At 49.2% G+C, this 20,278-nt stretch overlaps 1 protein-coding gene across 1 annotated transcript in view; it reads right to left on the bottom strand.

Moving 5' to 3' along the window:
- The window catches only part of Tmem63c (transmembrane protein 63C), a 52,370-nt gene that overhangs the window by 12,682 nt on the left and 19,410 nt on the right, over positions 1–20,278 (bottom strand). The window contains exons 5-14 of the mRNA XM_051196102.1: positions 17,528–17,565; positions 9,215–9,357; positions 7,885–7,933; positions 5,955–6,063; positions 5,286–5,359; positions 4,634–4,714; positions 4,396–4,519; positions 3,593–3,726; positions 1,634–1,756; positions 1,033–1,186 (exon numbers count right to left, since the gene is read on the bottom strand). Coding sequence (XP_051052059.1) covers positions 1,033–1,186; positions 1,634–1,756; positions 3,593–3,726; positions 4,396–4,519; positions 4,634–4,714; positions 5,286–5,359; positions 5,955–6,063; positions 7,885–7,933; positions 9,215–9,357; positions 17,528–17,565 — 1,029 coding nt within the window. The remainder of the gene's footprint in view (positions 1–1,032; positions 1,187–1,633; positions 1,757–3,592; positions 3,727–4,395; positions 4,520–4,633; positions 4,715–5,285; positions 5,360–5,954; positions 6,064–7,884; positions 7,934–9,214; positions 9,358–17,527; positions 17,566–20,278) is intronic.

Here is a 20,278-nt window from a genome sequence, read left to right as displayed (position 1 = left end):
GGCCATGGGAGAGACAGCCTGAGGTTTCTTCAGTGACTTTACCCTACTGCTAGGGCCAGCTGTTGGGACTCATGCTTCACGACTCAGGGATAACACTGCATGAACTATGGTGTGTGAGTATGGCAGAAGCATGGCAAGAGGCAGGAAGGAGGAAGGCCTAGGGAGCAGAGAGGTACGCAGCATGCATATGGCCTGTGCCTCTTACGGATCTGAGACATGCGAAAGTGGTATGGCCACACTTGTGTGTGTTCATGTGTGCATGTGTGCACGTGAGCATGTGTGTGTGTATGTGTGTCTCTCTATATGTCTGTGTATTTGTGTGCATGTGAGTGGCTATACATGTGTTTCTTTGTGTTTGTGTGCATATGTGTGGCTCTATATATGTCTGTGTATGTGCACTTATGTACATGTATGTGTGTGTGGTGGGGTGGGCGTGTTTTACTGGGAATGAGAAGGGGTGTTATGAACGGAGAAGCTTCCTGGCTAATTATAACAGCATGAAGGACACAGGATTTGAAGAACTGGACCAATGTTCCCTGACGCTGCCTTCTAAGTGAAGGCATCCTCTAATGTGCGGAAGTGCTTTGACAGGGCCAAGGCTACACGTACTAGTAGGGGAAGGAGACAGACGTAATGTTAAGGTCCTGCTTTCTTTCCAAAGGCTGTGTTTGGACTCATCTTACTCTTCCTAACCCTCTACTCTTACCAGAAGCCAAGAGAGCCTGCTGAGAACAGAGCTGCTAATGCCTGCTGCACCCTCCAGACCCCCAGCTGCCTTAGTGACCTGATCCATCACTGGACCATTCACTGGACCACCTATCCTCTGACTCACCCCAGGACCCTACAGCTCCTCTACTCTCCTTTCCTCTCCTGCCTGTCCCCGAGAGGGGCAATGGCCCACATCTATCCTATTTAGAACTCAGGACGCTCTACCCTACCTGTGACACCACTCGACCTCCACCATGCTGCTGCTATAAAAGTTCTAGAACCCTGTCCCAGAGACCCCAGGCCTAGCCTGAGCAGAGGAGGCACCTTCAAATTCTCGATGGGGCGGGTGACGTTGTACATGTCGATGGTGTTGATGATGATGGCGGGCGTGGTGAGGAAGAAGAAGAGGATGAAGAGGAAGGTGTTGATTGCAATAAATCGAGTCCACCAATTGAAACGGCGGATGGACAGGTGTTTCCTGGAAAGGGAGGGAGAAGAAGAGAGACACACTTAGGCTAAGGTCTCAATTCACAGAGAGAGAGATGGAAAGAGAGAGAAAGAGGGAGAGAGAGAGATCAACAACACTTTTTCTGTATGCCAGCTGTGGGACTGGTCATACGTGCAGTGATCACTGGGATTTCTCCTTCGGGACACCATTTTTAAAGACCCAGAATATGTCTCAAAGGGTTAGTGAGAAGCTACAGTGGAAACTTTCCCCAAGGTTGGTCCCTTCCATGGTAAAGGTAGGCGTGTGGTAGGCAGGGGCTGTGATGCTCAAGGAAGCAGAGTCCAGCATGAGCAGGGTTTGGACAGTTCTGAGTCTGGTCCCAGACTCTCTATTGGGTAATAAAGCAGAGAGAACAGGCCCTGCCCCATAGCCATATTCAATCTCAGATACAGAGAGAGGGACCCAGAGGAGGCTTACCAGATGATGTCTTTGGGGTGAGGGGCATGAGCGACCCTCCAGTAGTAGTTTTTGACGATGGTCGTTACTGAGGACTGCTTGGGGTGCATACCACAATGGATGTACTTGTAGTCTTCATGGATGCTGCAGAGATGGAGCAAAGAGGAGACATAGGTCCTGGGTAGGGAGAAGAACACTGCAGAGAATCATATCCCAGGGTCCTGGAGCCACCATGACAGTCCCACCGATGGGGTTACGCCACTTCTTGGGAATTCTCAAAGCCTTCATTAAGTCTCCTAGGACCTTAGAAACTGACAGCTTTTAATCCACAGCAGCTTTGGGGGAGAGGGTACTGATGGTGTCTACACCACCCAGGAAGAGGAAAAGGCCCCGGGGTCCTCAGCTCCTGCCTCTCTCAGCAGCAGTAGCAATGCACAGATAAGCTCGTCCTTTGAGGTTATAGAAAGGAGCTAGCTTCAGCTCAGGTCAGCATCAGTGACCTCAGGCTCCAGAGGTTTTCCTGTAGCCCTGGATCTATGCTTGCTGGTAAGGAGCAGAATCTCGGTTGCACAGATTTCTAAATTGAGATGCAGCTGGAGAGGGCATACGCTGGTGCTAAAGCCTGGCCTTTGACCTTCTGACATTCTGCTGTAATGAAGGCTCAGATCTCTGCCAACTGGTGATGTTTTAAGAAACGAACAATCTTTCCTTATCTAGGGGCATTGTTTTATCCAAAATGCAAATACAATACACACAAATAATAATATCAATAATAATAACAAAATAATAATAATAAAGAATCTATATGTCCCTTGCCAACTCACTGGGGAATGAACAGAGCAGAAATCAGCAACCAAACTAGACATATAAGAAGTGGCCAGGAGTGGTGGTACCTTTTATATCAGCATTCAGGAGGCAGAGACAAGTAGATCCCTGATTTCAAAGCAAGCCTAGTCTACAGAGGGAGTTCCAGGACAGCCAGGGATACACAGAAAAACTTTGTCTCAAAAATCCAAAACAACAAAAAAGAAAAAGAAAGAAAAAGGGAAGGGAGGAGGAGAAGAAGAAGAAGAAATTGTTGTTGTTTAAGGGGAGGGAGAGATGCCAGTGATTAAGAACACTGGATGTTCTTCCAGAGGACTTGGGTTCAATTCCCAGCACCCACATGGCTGCTCACAACCTTCTGTGACTCCAGTCACAGAAGATCTGATGCCCTCTGAGTTCCAGGCATGCAACTGGTGTTCAGACATACATGCAGGCAAAACACTTATACACATAATATAAGGCAAAACCTTTTGAAGAAGAAGTTTGAGGATTTAAGTGACTTAGAAAATTGTGCACTATTGTCTGTGATTAACATCTAGGCTGTCTGCTCCTTTGTAGGGTTGTGTGGAACAAGGCACTCCACATAGAGCCCAAGCATTGTAAGGTTCACACCAGGGGGAAGAGGGCCTCACAATCCTTTTGAGACCAGTTCCGGAGCTAAAAATCCTCCTAGAACATTCTAAATTGAATGGAATTAATTCCTCCTCTAAAGGAGATTATTGAAGTCTGGGACCAAAGAAAGAGCCTCTGGGCAAGCCTAAAGCAGAAAGGAAGAAAGGCCAAAATAACCTCTCTCTTGGCTTTCCCACTAGTAGTGGTGGGGTGATATGTATGGAATGGGAGGAAATGGCTCCCATTCTTGGCAAGAGATCACAGCTTATGCTGATGGCAGGAAGCATTCCCATAAAGCAGTTGAGGTCCACCAGAGAACTGGCACAGCCATGGGATGACCACAGAAAGGGGCGGACGCCACAGCTGAGGGAGGCTTGATCTCCTGCCCCTTAGGCTGGGTTGGGGATAAGAGTGTGGCATCTGAGAAGCAAAGGCCCTAGGGATGGGAGGCTCAGAGCCGTCTGCGCTTCCTGCCACGTGTGCCATCCGCACTATCTGAACTTGAACTCTGGTCATCTGAGACCCATGACATCCAGCACCCACCGTCTCACTGTCCTGGCATCCTGGAAGGTGACAAAGATCAGGTCAAGCCGCTTCAGCCGGACGCGATTAAGCTCTGCATTGAATTCATCAGTCAGCTGCTCCTCCAGCTCACTGTAATACTGCTCCGCATCTACCTGGGGCAAGAGGAGGCCCTCAGAGCTGGAGAGGCCAGGACCGGGGCACCTGGCGTGGCCTCAGGGCTCTCGCATGCAGCCAGCAGCCGGCAGCCAGCCCTTCACCCCTGGAACAGCTACACACCGACTGTTCAATTCACCCCTTGCCCTTGGGTCTGGGGACATTGAGGCACAGTGTGGTTAGTGGATGCTCAGACCCGGGTGAACTTCAGAAAGACAAGAGAATGTGCAGTTGTGTCAGGGGCTGGGCGTTCTTCTTTTGATCTAACTGACATAGGGGTCCAAGTGCCTGAAAACCCTCTAGCCATAGAGGTCAGGGGACAAGGTGGATTCTGCTTTTCCAACTGTTTCTGCCCTGGTGGCTTTGGAAGCCTGAGGCTTGTCCACCTACCGCAGGCTTCCATGTTCTCTCTGGTCTATCTGTCTAGGATCAGAAAGCAGACAAGAGCAAGCCTCCATGGTTGCCCTGGAAGGGAACCCAAGAAAGGTTTTTGCTCCTCTTTCTATCTGCAAGGGTACAGGGCTTAGGCAAGAAAGAGTCGGGAGCCAGGTACTGGACCACCAGGCTAGACCTGCATGGGCCCTGGAGATGGGGACTCAGGCAAAGAACCATCCTGGAGCCCAGCCTCCCACCCTTGCCCTGATGGGCTCAACACCCGGGGCAGTTACCTCCTTGAAGCAGGTCCAGCACTTGCAGAAACACAGGCGGGAGCAGGGGTGAATCTTGATCATCACCTTCCCCGTCTTCTTAGCCTTGGCTGTGTAGTAGAGCCTGCCCCGCATGGCATGGCGCCTGGCAGCGGTGGCAGTGGATGGAAATCTCTGGTCAGTGACCAACAGAGAAGGTGCCATCCTTTCCTTGCACACCCCCTACCCCAGATGCCAGCAGGCCCCTTGGTGATCTTACCTTTGATCATCCAAGTCAATGAGGTTCCTGACATCATAGCAGAAATGGACTCTGGTCACCACGCACCCAGGATAGGCCTCACTGCAGTCACAAACACGGATGCTGAACCGGCCTGTGGGCCTGGGTTGAGCCACCTCACTCCCTGGTTAGTGTCACAGCCCACGGGGATGGGAGGCGGTTCTGCCTCTCCGAATGACATCCATCATTGCCCCTAAGGCTGAACTACCTTTGGGGTTTAGACCCAGGCATCTGAGACTCAAAGCATCCTTTTCAGATGATTCAGAACAGGGTGTAGCCGTGCTCCAAACACCAGGGGGTTTTGAGAGATAAGGAGCAGCGTCTCTGGGGCCAGAGTGTGGGGACTGAGATTGTTGGGAAGCAGGGTCTGTCTGGGATGAGTAGTTGAAGTCACAACAAAAAGTTAAGTGGCCCCTTTGCCTCTCACCTATGTGACGCAAGGTCCTCTAGAGCCCTGCTATAGCATTGGTGGCCCCCTCCATTCTGAATAGTTGATTCTGGGTTAAGTCCAGAGAGGGCCACCACCAGGAATGTTTCTAGCCCCAGAATTTTGTGCCAACTCACATTCCTATGAGAACCCAGGAGGAGATACTGGGAGGAGGGGATGCTCGACACAGCCCACGTTCCCACTTACTGGAAGTGCTTGCTGATGATCTCTGGATCCTGGATTTCAGTGGGTACGTAGGTGATCATCAGTGTCCTTGTGATCTGGGGTTGGGGGAGAGGAGGCTATGCTTCTGCAAGAATGCTGCATATATGGGTCCTCAGTGGCCCAGAGCCCCGGGAGAGCAAGCCTTCTGCCTTCTCTAGGCCGCCTGCTTCCTAGAGCCTCCCTGCTAAGCGAGCTGCTGGCCAGCATCCTGTAACCCCCCCCCCCCGAAATCATCAAATCAGGCTGTGGTTAGTCTCTGTGCTCCAGCTGGGAACCCCTGCCAGACAGCTGAGGTCAGGAAGGGAGAACCAGAGCCAAGGTGAAGGACCACATCTCCCCTACTAGGAGTGGTCATTTGTGTCCGCTTGCGGCTGGTGCAACCCCACAAGTGACTTTCAGTCTCACCAAACTGCCTACATTTCTAGTGCAACACCTTGGGTTGCTGGAGCAATCCCTAGTATTCTAAGGGCCTGGATCTGGGAGCAAGCATGATGGTCTCAATCTGGGATACTGGGCCAGGGGAAGTAGAGGGAAGGGCATGCAGGGGAAGGGCAAACCAGGGCTTGCTCCTGCTGGAGGGAGACCCCCTCCCTCAGGCAGAGCCAAGATGGCACTTTGTGAAGCTGGGGAGAGGATCCTTCACATACTCACCTTGAGGTTCTTCTTGGGCACAAATCCCAAGCAGTGATGGCCCATAAGGGCAAAGTTGATGATGAAGTACAAGAAAGCGAAGATGCTATGCACCCACAGGAACTTACTCCTGCGGGTGGGGGCGAGAGGTGGAGCACAAAATTCATACCGCTGCAGGCCTTTGGAGCCCCACAGTGTCGCTAGACCCCTGTCACACCACCGGCAACCCCAGACATCCCTCCTGCCACTACAAACAGGCTTCCAATGGACCAGACCCGGGGGGGGGGGACTGAACTCTTTCATCAAACCCTCATCAGACCCTCACAGTAGTATTACCCTGACCCATCTCTCATTTATATAGGGAAAGGCGGGCCAGAACAGTGGCTAGCCTGCCTAAGGTCTCTGGGAAGAGTCATAGCTACCCATGTGTGTGGATACCTATCCCTCACCTCACAGATGCCAGGCAAGCTGAGGGAGGAGTTACTGGGTCATATGCAGGGAGAGGAAGGCCAGGCAATCTCAGTTTCTGGAGTAGAGGGCCGGTGGCCACTGGGCTCTGCTTCCGCCCTCCTTACAGATCACAGGAAGCTGCATCAAGCTTGAGTGGCGTGGCTTGAGGACAGCAAGCCAGGTCTACTCTTTCCAACTCAGGGCCTGACCTGCCACAGGCCTCTGCCCACCTACATAGATGCCTAGCCACTCAGATTCTATATTGGGGCAAGGGCGGGCTCTTTAAGGAATATTTTGGCACTGTGCGGTGTGGGGTCACATACACTGAAGGTCCCCTGCTGCTCTATGGGAGGGACAGACACCTCAGAATGGCTGGCTCAGGGGACGCTGATGGCTCTGCTCCTGCTGGCAACATTAGGGTGGGCAGAGCTGGCTGGTGGAGGACAGGAGAGGGTGCCGCAGCTCCATTCTGTTCACCAGAGAGCTTTAGCAATGCCAGTCTACTCTGAGGCCTGTGGCATGCACGGGGTATGGGTGTAAAGCAGCTAGGGGTGAGATGGAATGGGTCTCACTCACACCTCAGGAAACTGCACCTGCAGTTTGATCAGGAAGCTGGGTATTTCCCAAGCTTAAGGAACAAGGATTTCCCCAGATGCAGAGCCAGTGGATGGCCAGTAGATGGCGGTAGTGAGGCCTGATCCTAGCATCTGAGTCTCCTGTTGTGGACATCAGAAGCGCATACTGGAGGGCCAGTGAGTCACTCCATTATTTGAGGGATGACTGAGGTTGTCAAGGAGATTACATGTTGAGCATTCCCTACCCCCGCCCTGCTACAGGGTCTTCTCAGGAGCAGATACACTAAGTGTGCTAAGTTTTATGTCAACTCGACATAAGCTAGAGTCATCTGAGATGAGGGAAACTCAATTGAGAAAATGCCTCCATAAGATCCAGCAATAGGGCATTTTCTTAATTAATGGTTAATGAGGGACGGTCCAGCCCATGGTAGGTGGTACCATCCATGGACTGGTGATCCTGGGTTCCATAAGAAAGCAGGCTGGGCAACCATGAGGAGTAAGCCAGTAAACAGCTCCCCTCCATGGCCTCTGCATCAGCTTCTGCCTCTGAGTTCCTGCCCTGGTTTCCTTCAGTGATGGACTACAGTGTGGAGGTATAAGCCAAATAAGCTCTCCCCACCTTGCTGTTTTGGTCATGGTGTTTCCTCACAGCAATAGTAGCCCTAACTAACACACCATACAATAGGATCATTCTCTAGTCCTCAGGAATGGCCAGTGTGAGGAGTTCCACTCATGAAAGATAAGGAAACCAAGGCATTAAGAGTCCTACTCTACCAGGAGAATACAACTTCTGGCATCCCACTCAGGACCTGGATTCCAAATAAACCAGGCCTGCCTCAGCAGCACAGAACTGGGTACCAACACGTCAGCCTGTCTTACCCACCGGCACCCAAACAGTAGAATGGGAGTGAAGATCAGGTACCTACTCTGTGGAGACATTGACAATGGTGGTCCGACCAAAGTGGCTGCTCCAGTCTGAAAGAGAGAAGAAAGGGCCAACCCTGATCCTAGTCTCTACACCTCTGGGGACAATGGTGGGGACAGAACTCAAGGTTCCTGAACAAATGCCAAGGATCTGGGGATGCTTGCCTACATCTGCTTTTCCTTCCGGTACCATGACTTGTCCCCAGCTTCTAGCAAACTCATCGTCCTCCTGGGTGGCACTGACTTGGGCTCTATTCTGTGAGACCAAGTGTCTATGGGGAATCCCCAGTGCATGACTGGCATTTAACAGACACCCAGCAAACTAGTTTCGAGGGAACCAGGTGGCTGTCTGGCCACCATCAGACCAATGACATTAACAATGCTGACCACAATCCTAAACTCCAGAAAATGGGACATTGTCTCTTTGGAAGCAGGTAGATCCTTCTGGCCATGTGTATTCATCTGTCTGCTCAGACAGCTCCAGGCTTCATAGAAACTCTAAAACTCCTGCATTATCCTTGCCACATGCTAGCACTTGGAATGAGAATCTGGGATGTCAGGCATATTCCCTCTGGTGCTGAGATGTGGTGCACATGCAATATGCTACCATGGATTCATTCAGAGCTACTTTTGGCTGAGGAGAAACAGGGAAAACCTGGGAATAAGGTAAAACTGGCTGCTAACTGGGCATCGAAGAAACCACTGGACACCAGGCTTGCTGCAGCTCTGACCCTCCCACAATTCCAAGGAAGACACAGTTGCTGTCCTCTGAGCTCCTACAGAGTATCAAGTACTTGACATATGTCTCTCCCTGTGTCTAAATAGTGGAGGGAACAGATCTAGAAGGTAAAATTCTTAGTCAGCTTTGGAGAAGACCCTTTTTTTTTCAATAGATGTGGGCAAAAGCTGTGGAGTCAGGATCTTTCTTTCTTAGGAGCCAAGCTCTCACTCACAATGCTGCCCTGTTACAGTGGGTGTGGTCAGAAGTCCTAATGGACAAATTCTGCATGAACAGAGCTGTGTCCATCCAGATATGTGTCAGGAGAAGCAGAGGTCAGAAGCCTCTCCAGTGAGCCACACATCCTCCAACAGCATGAGACATTTCTAGGCTGAACTATGAGCTTGTCCTGTTCCAGACCCTAGATCAAACAAGTCTATATCGTCTCTGGTCTGCACATGAGGGAACTTCAGTAGTTTGCCTGAGGATTCATGACAACTGCCTTCCGAAGTCAGGACTAAAAGCCACATTTCTAGATCCCCAAGGTCCAAGTTTTCTCCAACCTTCTAAGCTCCCAGTGATTCAGGGCCAACAGCCCACAGAGTGTTGCTTACCCAGAACAGTTCCAATGTAGTTAATAGGCAAAATGATGCCCAGGGAGGGGATGCAGAGGATGAGCACATAAATGATGAGGTGATACTGGAACATGATGTAGATTCGCGCATCATCCCCACACTTGCTGATCAGGTCCTGGTCCCTGCAAGAGACATAAACAAGAGCATTCCTTGGGTACCAGGGAGACCACTGCTTGCATGGGGGTAGGTAGAGGAAACAGTAGGAAGAGGATCACCTTACTTAATCTTGGGGAAAATACTGCCTTCTCAGTGCCTCAAGTGTGCCTAGAGAGCATGTCAGCGAACGCAGATGCATCAGAGAGAGGCTCTACTGTGGGCACACAGTTAATCCAGAGTCCTGTGAACTCACCAGTCAGCCTTTTAGTCCTCCTGCAAACATTCCGGGCGTGTGCTGGTGGCAATGGACAAATCACTACTGATAACTCAGATGTGTCCCTTCAAGAAAGTTCTTTATTTTTTCAGTGCCTTCAACTCAAAGGCAATGCTCCACACTGCCAGGCTGGCCAAAGCCGGAGAGCAGGGAATGGTGAGGGCAATGATGTTGGGAGCTTTCTTCCATGGAAACTGAGTCCATGCACTGGCCAGACACACTGGAGAACAGCTGGCCTCAGCTACGGCATGCATACTCTGTGATCTAGCAATTTCACTCCTAGATGATATTTGACACACATCAAGAGATATGGGTAGGAATCTATAGGTGTATGATTTATCACTTACCCTGCCTGTCTCGATATGATGCTGGTGCCAGTCAAAGTCTGCCGCAGTGAGAGATATTCTCTTGTCATCTCAGTAATTAGTAGGTAGAGGCAGGATTAAGGGTTCAAGGTTACCCTAAGCTACATAGTGAGTTAGAGGCCAGACTGGGCTACATGAGACCCTGTCTCAAAAATAAACAGCAAAGGCTAGAGAGATGGTTCAGCAGGTAAGAGTTCTGGCAGGTCTTCTAAAGGACCCAGAGTCAATTCCCAGCACCCACATGGCAGCTCACAACTGTCTGTAACTCCAGTTCTAGGGGATCTGGCATTCTCACACAGACATACACAGAGGCAAAAACACCACATAAAAATAAATATTTTTAAAAGCAAAAGGATAAAAGTGATACATCCTTCTAGAAAAATTGGAAACTAAATAGGAAAATAATTCTCCTATAATCTCATCGAACCTAAGATGATTTTTAAAGATTTATTTTTATTTATGTGTGTGTATACCTACTATATGGATTTATGCATAGCATGTGTGTGCAGGTACCTTTGGAGGCCAGAGTGTTGGATTTCGCCTAAAATTAGAGTTTGATGTAGGTGCTAGGAACTAATCCAGGTTTTCTGATGTTTAGTAAAGCATTCTGAGTAATTTTATCTTGTTTCTTGTGCAGGTTTTTCTTAGTGACAGTTTAGCTTTGAAGATGGTTTGCCCCTCAAAAGCTGTAACGGAGTTTGGTGCCCACCATGAGGTATGAAGAGGGTGGAAAGTTATTAATAGATTAGAAGTGGGGCCTTCAGAGCAGATGAGGGCTTAGGTGTATAAAACTAACCCTGAAAGCTCACAAGACACGCACGTGTGGGTAGATGTGGGCTCCAGCCCTCACATACATGCACATGTCACATACATGCACATGTGCTCAGCCATGTGGTCTCCTCATTCACAGTTTTTTTTCACACCAGCCTTCTAGGTAGGTCCATTGCTTATGTTCAGCTTCAAATATCTACTGCAGGATTCAAAATTTTCAAATATTATGACAAAAAAGCACATCTTAGAACTTTTCAACAACTCAATTTAGAGACTTATTCACAGCTCCTGATTTTCTGCCTGTGGGTCATTAAAGCTTGTCTAGACTTGAGAATTAAGTCCCAAGGGTGGGGTCTTTGCAAATTGATGGGAGAATGCCTCTGGGGGAATGGGGACATGTCTTGCTGCAGGCTTGGGATGTCAGACCTGATCCTGTGAAAGAAAGGCATGCCTGGGATGTGTATACAGAGGGAGAGGGGACTCCAGAGACCCTTCAAACAGAAAGGGTAAGGGCTGGATTGGCCAGGGCTAACGGGATTCCTGGATCAGGAATCCCACCTCCAGCTTAGCATCCCTCTTTCACTATTCTTTATATTACTTCTCAGGATGCCTCCCATGCACAGTCAATTCTGTCCACTTGCATTTCCTCCCTCCCTTCCTTCCATTTTCCTTGAAGACTTACTGTTTCTACTATCCTCCTCTTCAAACATTCGCTTCTCTCTCCATCCACCCACACCTTCCCCTTTAAACTCTAACCAGGCCCACGCGTGTGGAGGTTGCTGTAAAGTAAACCAGGCAGCTCCTCAAGCAGCACGCCCCACACATCCTGTTTTCCCTCAAGTCTCTCTCATATCTTACTTTCCTTCTCCGGCACATCCCTTGGAAAGTAAGGTCTATTCTGTTTCCACACCTTGAACATCTGTTTACCCTAGAAATGCCTCCTCAAGATGGACGAAAATCACCAAGACGGGTCTCTTCCAGTCATGCCTGCATGGACTTGTGTGATCCCAGACCCTGGAAGAAGCCCCTTCCTTTTCCTCTCTCTGTGAGGCCTCCCTGAACCTTTGCTGATCCTGCCCCCTTAGGTGACCCATCTGTTCCTGTCACTTCAACTTCAGTCTCTAGGCACCGGTCTGGAATGTCTAAACCCTCTGCTCTGACCAGTCTCCTAAGTTTTAATGCTGCTGTTTCAACAGCTGGCTGGTCGCCTCTCATGCTTGCCTGAGTCACGTGTCATCACTTTGTGTTTCTTCTCCACACTCTGCCTTTATTATTCTGCACAGAATCAAGACCTCTCCACAGGGGCCCGGAGAGATGGCTCAGTGCTTAAGGGCACTGCTCTTCCAGAGGAACTGGGTTTGATTCCCAGCACCCACATGGCAGCTCACATCTGTCTGTAATTCATACATGTGGTACACAGATATATATGCCAGCAAAAAACATTATAATATAATAAATAAGTTTTAAAACCTGGCATTTTAAGATGGGTGTGGTGCTTCATGTCTTTAATCACAGCACTTGGGAGGCAGAGGCAGGAAGATCTCTGTACGTTTGAGGCCAGCCTGGTCTAAAGAGTGAGTTCTCTACAGTTATGTAGAGAAACCCTGCTTCAAATAGACAGATGATGATAGATGATACATAGATAGATAGATAGATAGATAGATAGATAGATAGATGGATGGATGGATGGATGGATGGATGGATGGATGGATATAGGTAGATAGATGATGGAAAGATAATGATGGAAAGAGATGATAGATAGATGATAGAAAGATGGATAGGTAGGTAGGTAAGTAGGTAGACAGACAGATAGATAAAATTAAACCAGGCCATGGCCTATTTATTGACTGTTGCCCCGTGATCCCCTGCCGCTATTGCCTTGACCCCTTCTCTAGTTCCGGTCACAGCCTCTTGTCCCTGGACCACTACAGTAGCCTCTTTAACCACTCACCTTGACTGTGGACTTAGTCAGCTGCTGTTCACCCTCACATTCCCGCCTGAGGGTCAATTGGCACTGTTTTCCACCTTCTCACTTTCCCGTGTAGCCCTGCTTCTAGATACTCCAGAAGATTCGCCAGTTCTGACGGTCTCGCCTCATCTCTGCTCCCAACCTTGCTCACATAGTCCTCTCCTTCTGACATGTCCTTTATGTTTACTCCCTGAACCACCTGGTGAGAGCTCCTTCTCTTTTCCCCAAATGCCTGGCAGATTGTAGCCCACCCATTAAGAAGGGATGCATAGACTCTTTCTGGCTGTTGTTTCTCTGAGTAGATTGCACACAGGGACTCTGGCTGAGCTGGCCACAGCAGTGCTTTGTAGTAGATGTCATACAAAGTCCCACTTTGCTGCCTTCCTTGACGGTGTGGTTCCCACAGAGAACCCTCTTGACAGGAGCCTTGGTAGGGTGGGGGTGGAAGTCAAAAGTAACACGGGTACACACAAAGCTTGTACACTGACCTTCTCACTGGCCCGCCGGTTCAGGCATTCACACACCCAATGCTACACACAGGGACGCGTAACAACACAGTGACCTGAATCTTCTGCACTCACTGACCCCACAGAGACACCTCCCAGGTGAAGTCCCATTGTTTTTTTGTTTGTTTGTTTGGTTGGTTGGTTTTTACCAGTACTCCATTGGTATTATGCGATGGTCAGTTTTAGTTGTCAATTTGTCACAATCTAGATTCACCCAGAAAGAAGCCTCAGTGAGGGACTGCCTGGATCAGGTTTGCCCGGGAGCATGTCTGAAGGAGATTATCTCAGTTACACTGATTAGTGAGGGAAGGCATGCCTGCTGTGGGTCGCGTCATTCCCTGGGCAGAGGATCCTGAACTGTATCAGAGTGGATAAAGCAAGTGGAGCATTAGCATGCAGCGTTCATTCATTTACTGCTTTCTGCTCTTGATTATGGGTGCAATATGACTAAGTCGCTTCAAGTTCCTGCTGCCTCGACTTCCCCAAAATGACAAGCTGTGGCCTGGAACTGTGAGCTAAATAAGCCAGTCCTCCCTCACGTTGCTTTTATCAGGGTATCTCAGCATGGCAATTTACATGCCAGCGATGAAGAAAATTCAGAGGATCAGCTTCAAACCCCCTCTGGGGTTCCCTTTTTCCACACATGAGGATGTGGTCAGTTGAGTGTCCCAATTTATCCCAACTCTCTTTCCCTTGTTCTCATACAAAGGGATGAAAAAAAATGCCCCACCCCGCTTCTGCCTGTGAATTTGCCAGTGCACGAACCTTTAGCTGGTGCATGCTGCTTCCTGGGGGAACGAATGTTCAGACATGAGCTATGGCTTGAATGTGGCTTGCACTCCTGAGGGTTCCTATGTCACATGCCTGGTCTCCACTATGTTAAGAAGTTAATACGGAGACCATTGCCTCCAGAAAGTCACTCTTGTGGGAACCTGTAAGTTATTTCTCACAAAAGCTTCTCTCTGGGACTGGTGGGGCTCCGTGGTAGAATTCATGCTGCACAAGGCTCTGGGCTGGATCCCAAAAGTATAAAAAGAAATTAAGTTTGCACCCGACTCCTGACTTGTGGTCTGGCTTCCTGCCTTAAGACAAGATCTTGGAAGAAAAGAAAAAAAAGACATACTCTTGTTGCAAGAACTATGGTGATCTTTGATCACAGCACTCAGGAGGCAGAGGAAGGCAGATCTCTGTGAATTTGAGGCCAGCCTGGTCTACAGAGCTAGTTCCAGGACAGACTCCAAAGCTACACAGAGAAACCCTGTCTAGAAAAAAAAAGTCATGATCTTGCCTATAATATATGTAACACCATCCACCCAGGGGCCACACCAGCTGAGCTGATGCCTACACCATGCCTTTGACTCTTTACAATTTCTAATAGGCTTCTCTTTTTCTTTGTAAAGTTAGTTACCTGGTATTTCTTGAAATACCTTGAGTATTTCAATATGGTAACAAGAAACATACTGATAAACATTATTGATTAAAATACAAAAGTGAGCTCGGCCTGATAGTGCAAAGCTGTAATCCCAGCATTTAGGAGACTGAGACAGGAGATCATAAGTTGAAAGCCAGCTTGGACTACACAGTGAGGCTTTGTCTCAAAAGACAAAAATAAGTATAATAATGTGTCTGTGTACAAATGTCGGTGGACTTTAATTGTTCAATAATGAAAGCATGCGTGTTCTGGCTTATGTGTGTTTAATAAACAAAGCATGTAAAACCAGAGTGAAGACATCTAAAAGACTACCCTCAACTGGTCCATATGTGGCTCAGCACAGAGAAGCTGACACTTGCCCCCCACAAAACAACAGCTGCTTCACTTCCTGGGGACTGTGGTGAGGGAGGGGACAGTGGAGGCCAAGGCCATTCTGAGCCCCCAGTGGAAGGCACAGTCCTAGGCACAATTCAGGATTTCCATGGCCCAGCACGACTTCCCTGGGACTGTGTGGGTTCCCAGATGGGAAAGAGAGGTGCCCCGATGGCTCCTGGGGGTGTGTCTCAGAAAGGCCTAACTAGGAACGGTGCGTGTGGAGAAGCATGGAGTCCAGCAGTCTTTGTAGAGGGAAGCAGGGTAGCAGGGCCACCCGGGACAGTACATGGTCTCTGTGATGGCTGTTCGTGGTTGCCAACGTGACTACGACTACATCTGGAATTAACTAAGACCCAAATGGCAGGGTATGACTGTCAGGGACTTTTTCCTCAATTAAATCATTTGAAAGGGAAGATCCACCTTTATTCTGGGCCACACCTTCTGCTGGCCGTCTATATGAAGGTCACAGGAGGAGGACATGCTCTCTCTGCCTGCTCGCTCTGGCTCTCACTGGCAAGTCCATTCCTTCACTGGCATTAGAGCCCACTTCTTCAGGATTCCAGTGTATACTGAAGACCCGCTGGGACATCCAGCCTCATGGACTGAACAGCTACTGGATTCTTGAAACTTCCATTCATAGGCAGCTATTGCTGGATTAGCTGGACCACAGCCTGTACGCCATTCTAATAAATCCTCTTTCTCCATGTATAGAGAGATTCCCCCTGTAAGTTCCTTTAGAGAACTCAGACTAAAACAGTCCCTAAGGAATAGTGAGGCTATACCCTATAGAGCAGGTGTCACCAGGCAAGAAAAGACTCTGGAAAAGGGACAGGAGATAGATAAAATTCAGGGGGAGTCCAGAATTATATGTGATTCTGAGCACAGCCAAGGAAAAGCTGTGTACGTGTGTGTGTGTGTGTGTGTGTGTGTACATGCTTGCATGTGTGAGTATACATGCCTGTTGAGAGGTGATGAGTGTGCATGCCTCTGAACATGATTGTACATGCTTGTACACATGAGCATGCATGTCTCTGCACTGAGGATGTAGCCAAGGCTCACTCTAATATATGTCTGTTCAAATGAAGTATCAGGGGTGTTGTGGGAATTCATGCTGCCAATAAATGTAGTGAGATATTCACTTTGTCCACACCTGTGGCACTGACCACGCCCTCTGGGGGTGGGGACAGGGGCAGACATTACCTGGAGGAACTAGGTCTGGCTAAGCCCCCCCAGCTCTGCTGCTTGCAGCACTGGGACAGAAGAGCATCAGGAGGCATCCTTGGAACCAGGAACCTACTGGTGTTCATCTGTCTCTGTTGTAAGTTATTTCTCCCTGAATAAACATCTTTTCAACCTATTTGTTTTTCCTGATCCTTATTAAACCACAATAAATAGACTTGGGACACCAGCCTTAGGGTGTGACCTCTTGTCTGCTGACATGATGTATTATAAGGGGGGGTGCCGATCTCTCTCTCTCTCTCTCTCTCTCTCTCTCTCTCTCTCTCTCTCCCTCTCTCCCTCTCTCTCTCAGGAAGTCAGAGCAGAAGCAAGCCTTGTGGTTGTTCACATCTGCCCTGGGCAGAACAGCAGGACACAGCAGCAGCTTCCACCTTGTCCTGTATCCCTGTATCCGAGAGTCTGTATTTCCCACTGAATCCCCACAGTGAAAACTTCTGTAAATTCTCACATCATCTGGGGCCCCCATGTTGGGTACCATCTGAACTGAGAACCCACAAAAGAATAATGACCAATTTATTCGGTGGTGCAATTAAAGGCAAACTCATAGATACAGCGCAAAGCAGATGCTACCGCTGATCCCACTGCCTTGGCCCCGGGGTCAAGAGCGCCAATCTTGTTGCCGCCACTTGATCTCTGACCAGGTCAAGCCAAAGTGATAGAGCAAGAGACGAGCAAGAGAGCCAGAGAGACCCTTCCCCCCAAGCTTATCGGTTGTCCGGTAGCAGACAAGACCACGCCCTAGGGCTGGTTCCCCAAGGCTGCAGGTGGAATGAGTTCCCACAATAGTGGGGAAATGAGAGAGAGCAAGTGTCTTGGGATCTAGCCGAACAGAAATCCAGAAGGTGAGGTGGGCAAGAATCACAAGGCTGTGCCTTTGCTATCCAGGCTCAGAGAAGGGACGTCTGTCCTTCTGCTCCAGTTAATTGATCCTCCTCGACCAATGTGAACACAGAAACCCAACAGCCAGCATGCAGACTGCTTTTCCTGGAGTGGAGTCCACTGGCTTGCTTCTGCACTCGTGGAAAGAATAACTCCACTCTCACCTGGGGGTCCCTCCCCGAGGGCTAAGAAGGGCAGAGTGCTGTGTTGTAGCTCCCACTCACCAGTTACAGCCTGGGAAGGGCTCTCTGCCTACAGAGAGCCTGGGTGGGGCTGGAAGTAGGGTAGGGTTCAGCACTCAGGCCTGTCTGCTGATCTCTGCAGCCCCTTCTGGTCTCACCTCACCCGGGGGCTGCACAAACAGAATTCCGGAGAGTGGCACTTACTTCATGGCTAGGCTGTTGAAGAACCAGGAGCAGAAGCCCTGGGGAGAGAAAGGAGAGAATAGTGAGGAAAGCCAGCCTGGCTTATTTTGCCTGGCTAAGGGGACACAGACAGCAAAGGGTTATTTATGTTGGGGGTCTCCTTTCATAGAGGAAACTTTCTGGAATGGGTAAGTATTGAGGGAAATGTCTCCCTGAAAGAAAGTAGACATCCTTGCCATCCTGGTCAGGGAATGGGGCTTGGAAGGAGGGCCAGAGGGACTCCTGGCTGGATGAATGCTGCTCCTCTCCGTCTCTTGTTGCTTTCCTTCTGAGAAATCCCCATCCCCCACATCCATGTGGTCTAGTGCTGTCCATCAAATGCTGAGTTTACCTTCAATGATTAGCTGGCCAATGGGGAAAATGACCCAAAAGTAGCTAATTAAAATTCTCTTAAGAAGATGAATATGGGTGTTGGGAGTCTCTCTCTCCTTCCGTGTGCCTAAGTGCCACAGACTCTGCAGCGTCTTGGTGGCATCTCTGATGCCACATGCAGACAGCTTGAGAACAAACAGCTCAAAACTGAGAAGACCCGAGAGGGACCCTATGGGCAGTGATGGACTTACGGTGTCTGGCTGTGCCTGAAGCAGCTGTTTGTCTTGAATTTCCCCCAAATTTGAGAATTAAATGACCATTTTGTGATAAAAATCAGTTTGAGGGAGCCTTGGCCCTTTGCCGCTCAGTGTCTTGCTGTCTTGGAGTTTCTAGGTAGCAGAAGAGGCAGCCTCAGCCATGGGAAAGTTGTGGGGTCAGCTTGTGAGGGCCCTCAGCTGCCAGAGCTGGCAGCCAGTTAAGTGCCCTTAGGTGTTTACTTCGCTCCAAGGTCCAAGAAGGGTATCAAGAGCTTGGACAAGGCTGCATCTCTGGATTAGCCCCATCCTGTGTGCATCTCTTCTGTGAACTAAGAGAGCCCACAAGACTAACAGACCTCTAGAACAAGGGGAGCTGAAGAAAGGTCTTCTCTAAAAGGAAGTAGCAAGGGCCGGCAAAAGAAAATCAATTGTTCCCTTGGCACAACGCCCACCTTCCAAGTTTGGGTACAAAGTGACACCTCCTCTCTCATAAAGGCTCGTGTGTTGAAGGCTTGGTTCCAGCTGGTGTCACTACAAAGATGTGAGTGTGCTAGCATCATTCATGAGTCAGTCACTGATGGTCATAGGTGAATGGGCTCTGGGGGAAAAGTAGGCCAGTGGGACACACTTTTGAAGAATATATCTTGTTCCCATCTCTCTGTCTCCCTCTCCCTGTCCATAGAAGGGTCAGCTGGGCATGGATTGAGCCCTCCGAATCGGACTGAGCCTAAACAAACCTTCCCTCTGTAGGTCATTAAGTTGTGACTAACATGATGTCCTTGAAGCCAGAGTTCCTCAGAAAAGTCAGTAACTGAAAGGCAGCTGGGAGGCTCTCTCTCTCCTCTCTCTCTCTCTCTCTCTCTCTCTCTCTCTCTCTCTCTCTCTCTCTCTCTCTCCACTTAGCCCACCCCACAGGGAATGACCACCAGCCTCCAGTAGGTGGCTCTGCTGAGGAGAATGAATGACAGCGTTGGCACAGTGGATGTTTCTGTGGGCATCCTCCAGACCCTCACTATATAAGGATAATAACAAATGCCTGACTTACCGGAGCACCCTGGTGGGACCTACTTGGCTGAGAGTGACACTGTAGTAGAGGTTACCTCCCTGCACTTGCTCCCCTCGTCTCATAACGATTTGCCTTCTGAGTTTTTCTTTTTCTTTTCTTTCTTTTTTTTTTTTTTTTTTTTTTTGTGTGTGTGTGTTTGGTTTTTTGTTTTTGGCTTTTAAGACAAAGTCATGCTATATCCTAGGCTGACTTAGAACTTACTATGGTGTCTAGGCTGATGACAGGCTTCTTAATTTTTAAGAAAGAAAATATTTTATTATTGTAAAACACAGGCACAGGGCAGTGTGTCTGAAAATAAGCCCACTATCTTCCTTGAGCCAGCATGACTCCCTGAGGCTTTGTATATTGGATGAGGCACAGCCTGACAAGAGGTCTTTTGAAGACAGGCTAGTCGTTTGAAGGGGTAGCCACAGAAGGAACATGCTTCCACTTACCACATACAACAGATCTGCATTGTGTTAATTACAGCATGGGCTGGACTGGGTACTCAGACACAGGATGCTCGTCATGCAGATATGGATGTTAACGGAAAGGAATGCTTCCTCCGTGAGCAAGAAACACAAGCCCGGGATCCAGCGGGTTGGTTAGGGTCCCAGGGTGAGAAGACTCAAAAAAATAGGGCCACTGGGGAAGGAGGGGCAAATAGGTGGAAGGCTCTGAGCTGGGAAAGAGGCAAATCCACTGTTGAGATACAGATTGGGTATGGGGCAAGGGAGCAAGCCGACAGGCCATGGAAGATGTCTGCAACGGGTTGGAGAAGCGTTAGGAAGAAAGCAAGCATAGAGAACCATTGTCTTGGGTCACAGGGATGACTCTGGATGCAGACGGACGCTGGATGGGGTGGGACATGGGAGGCCTCAGGAGATCACTTAGAGCTGCTGGGGCCTGAGCAGGGCTGACTGGGAAGGAACAAGATGTGAAGGTGAAAGCATCACAACTTGGAAAAGGAATTGGCCATGCTGGGTACCTGGCTAAGAGCGAGATGGGAACAAGAAAGGGCTGCAATCGGAGGTTTGAAGTGGGTGGAGGGTGTCACGGGTGTTTTAGACATACTGAATTCCTTTATAGTATTCCTGC

This window comes from Phodopus roborovskii, unplaced genomic scaffold, assembly GCF_943737965.1.
Source record: "Phodopus roborovskii unplaced genomic scaffold, PHOROB, whole genome shotgun sequence".
In the NCBI taxonomy this organism is placed as follows: domain Eukaryota; kingdom Metazoa; phylum Chordata; class Mammalia; order Rodentia; family Cricetidae; genus Phodopus; species Phodopus roborovskii.
The sequence above is the reverse complement of the archived record's forward strand: the minus strand, read 5'-3'. Positions and strand labels throughout refer to the sequence as shown.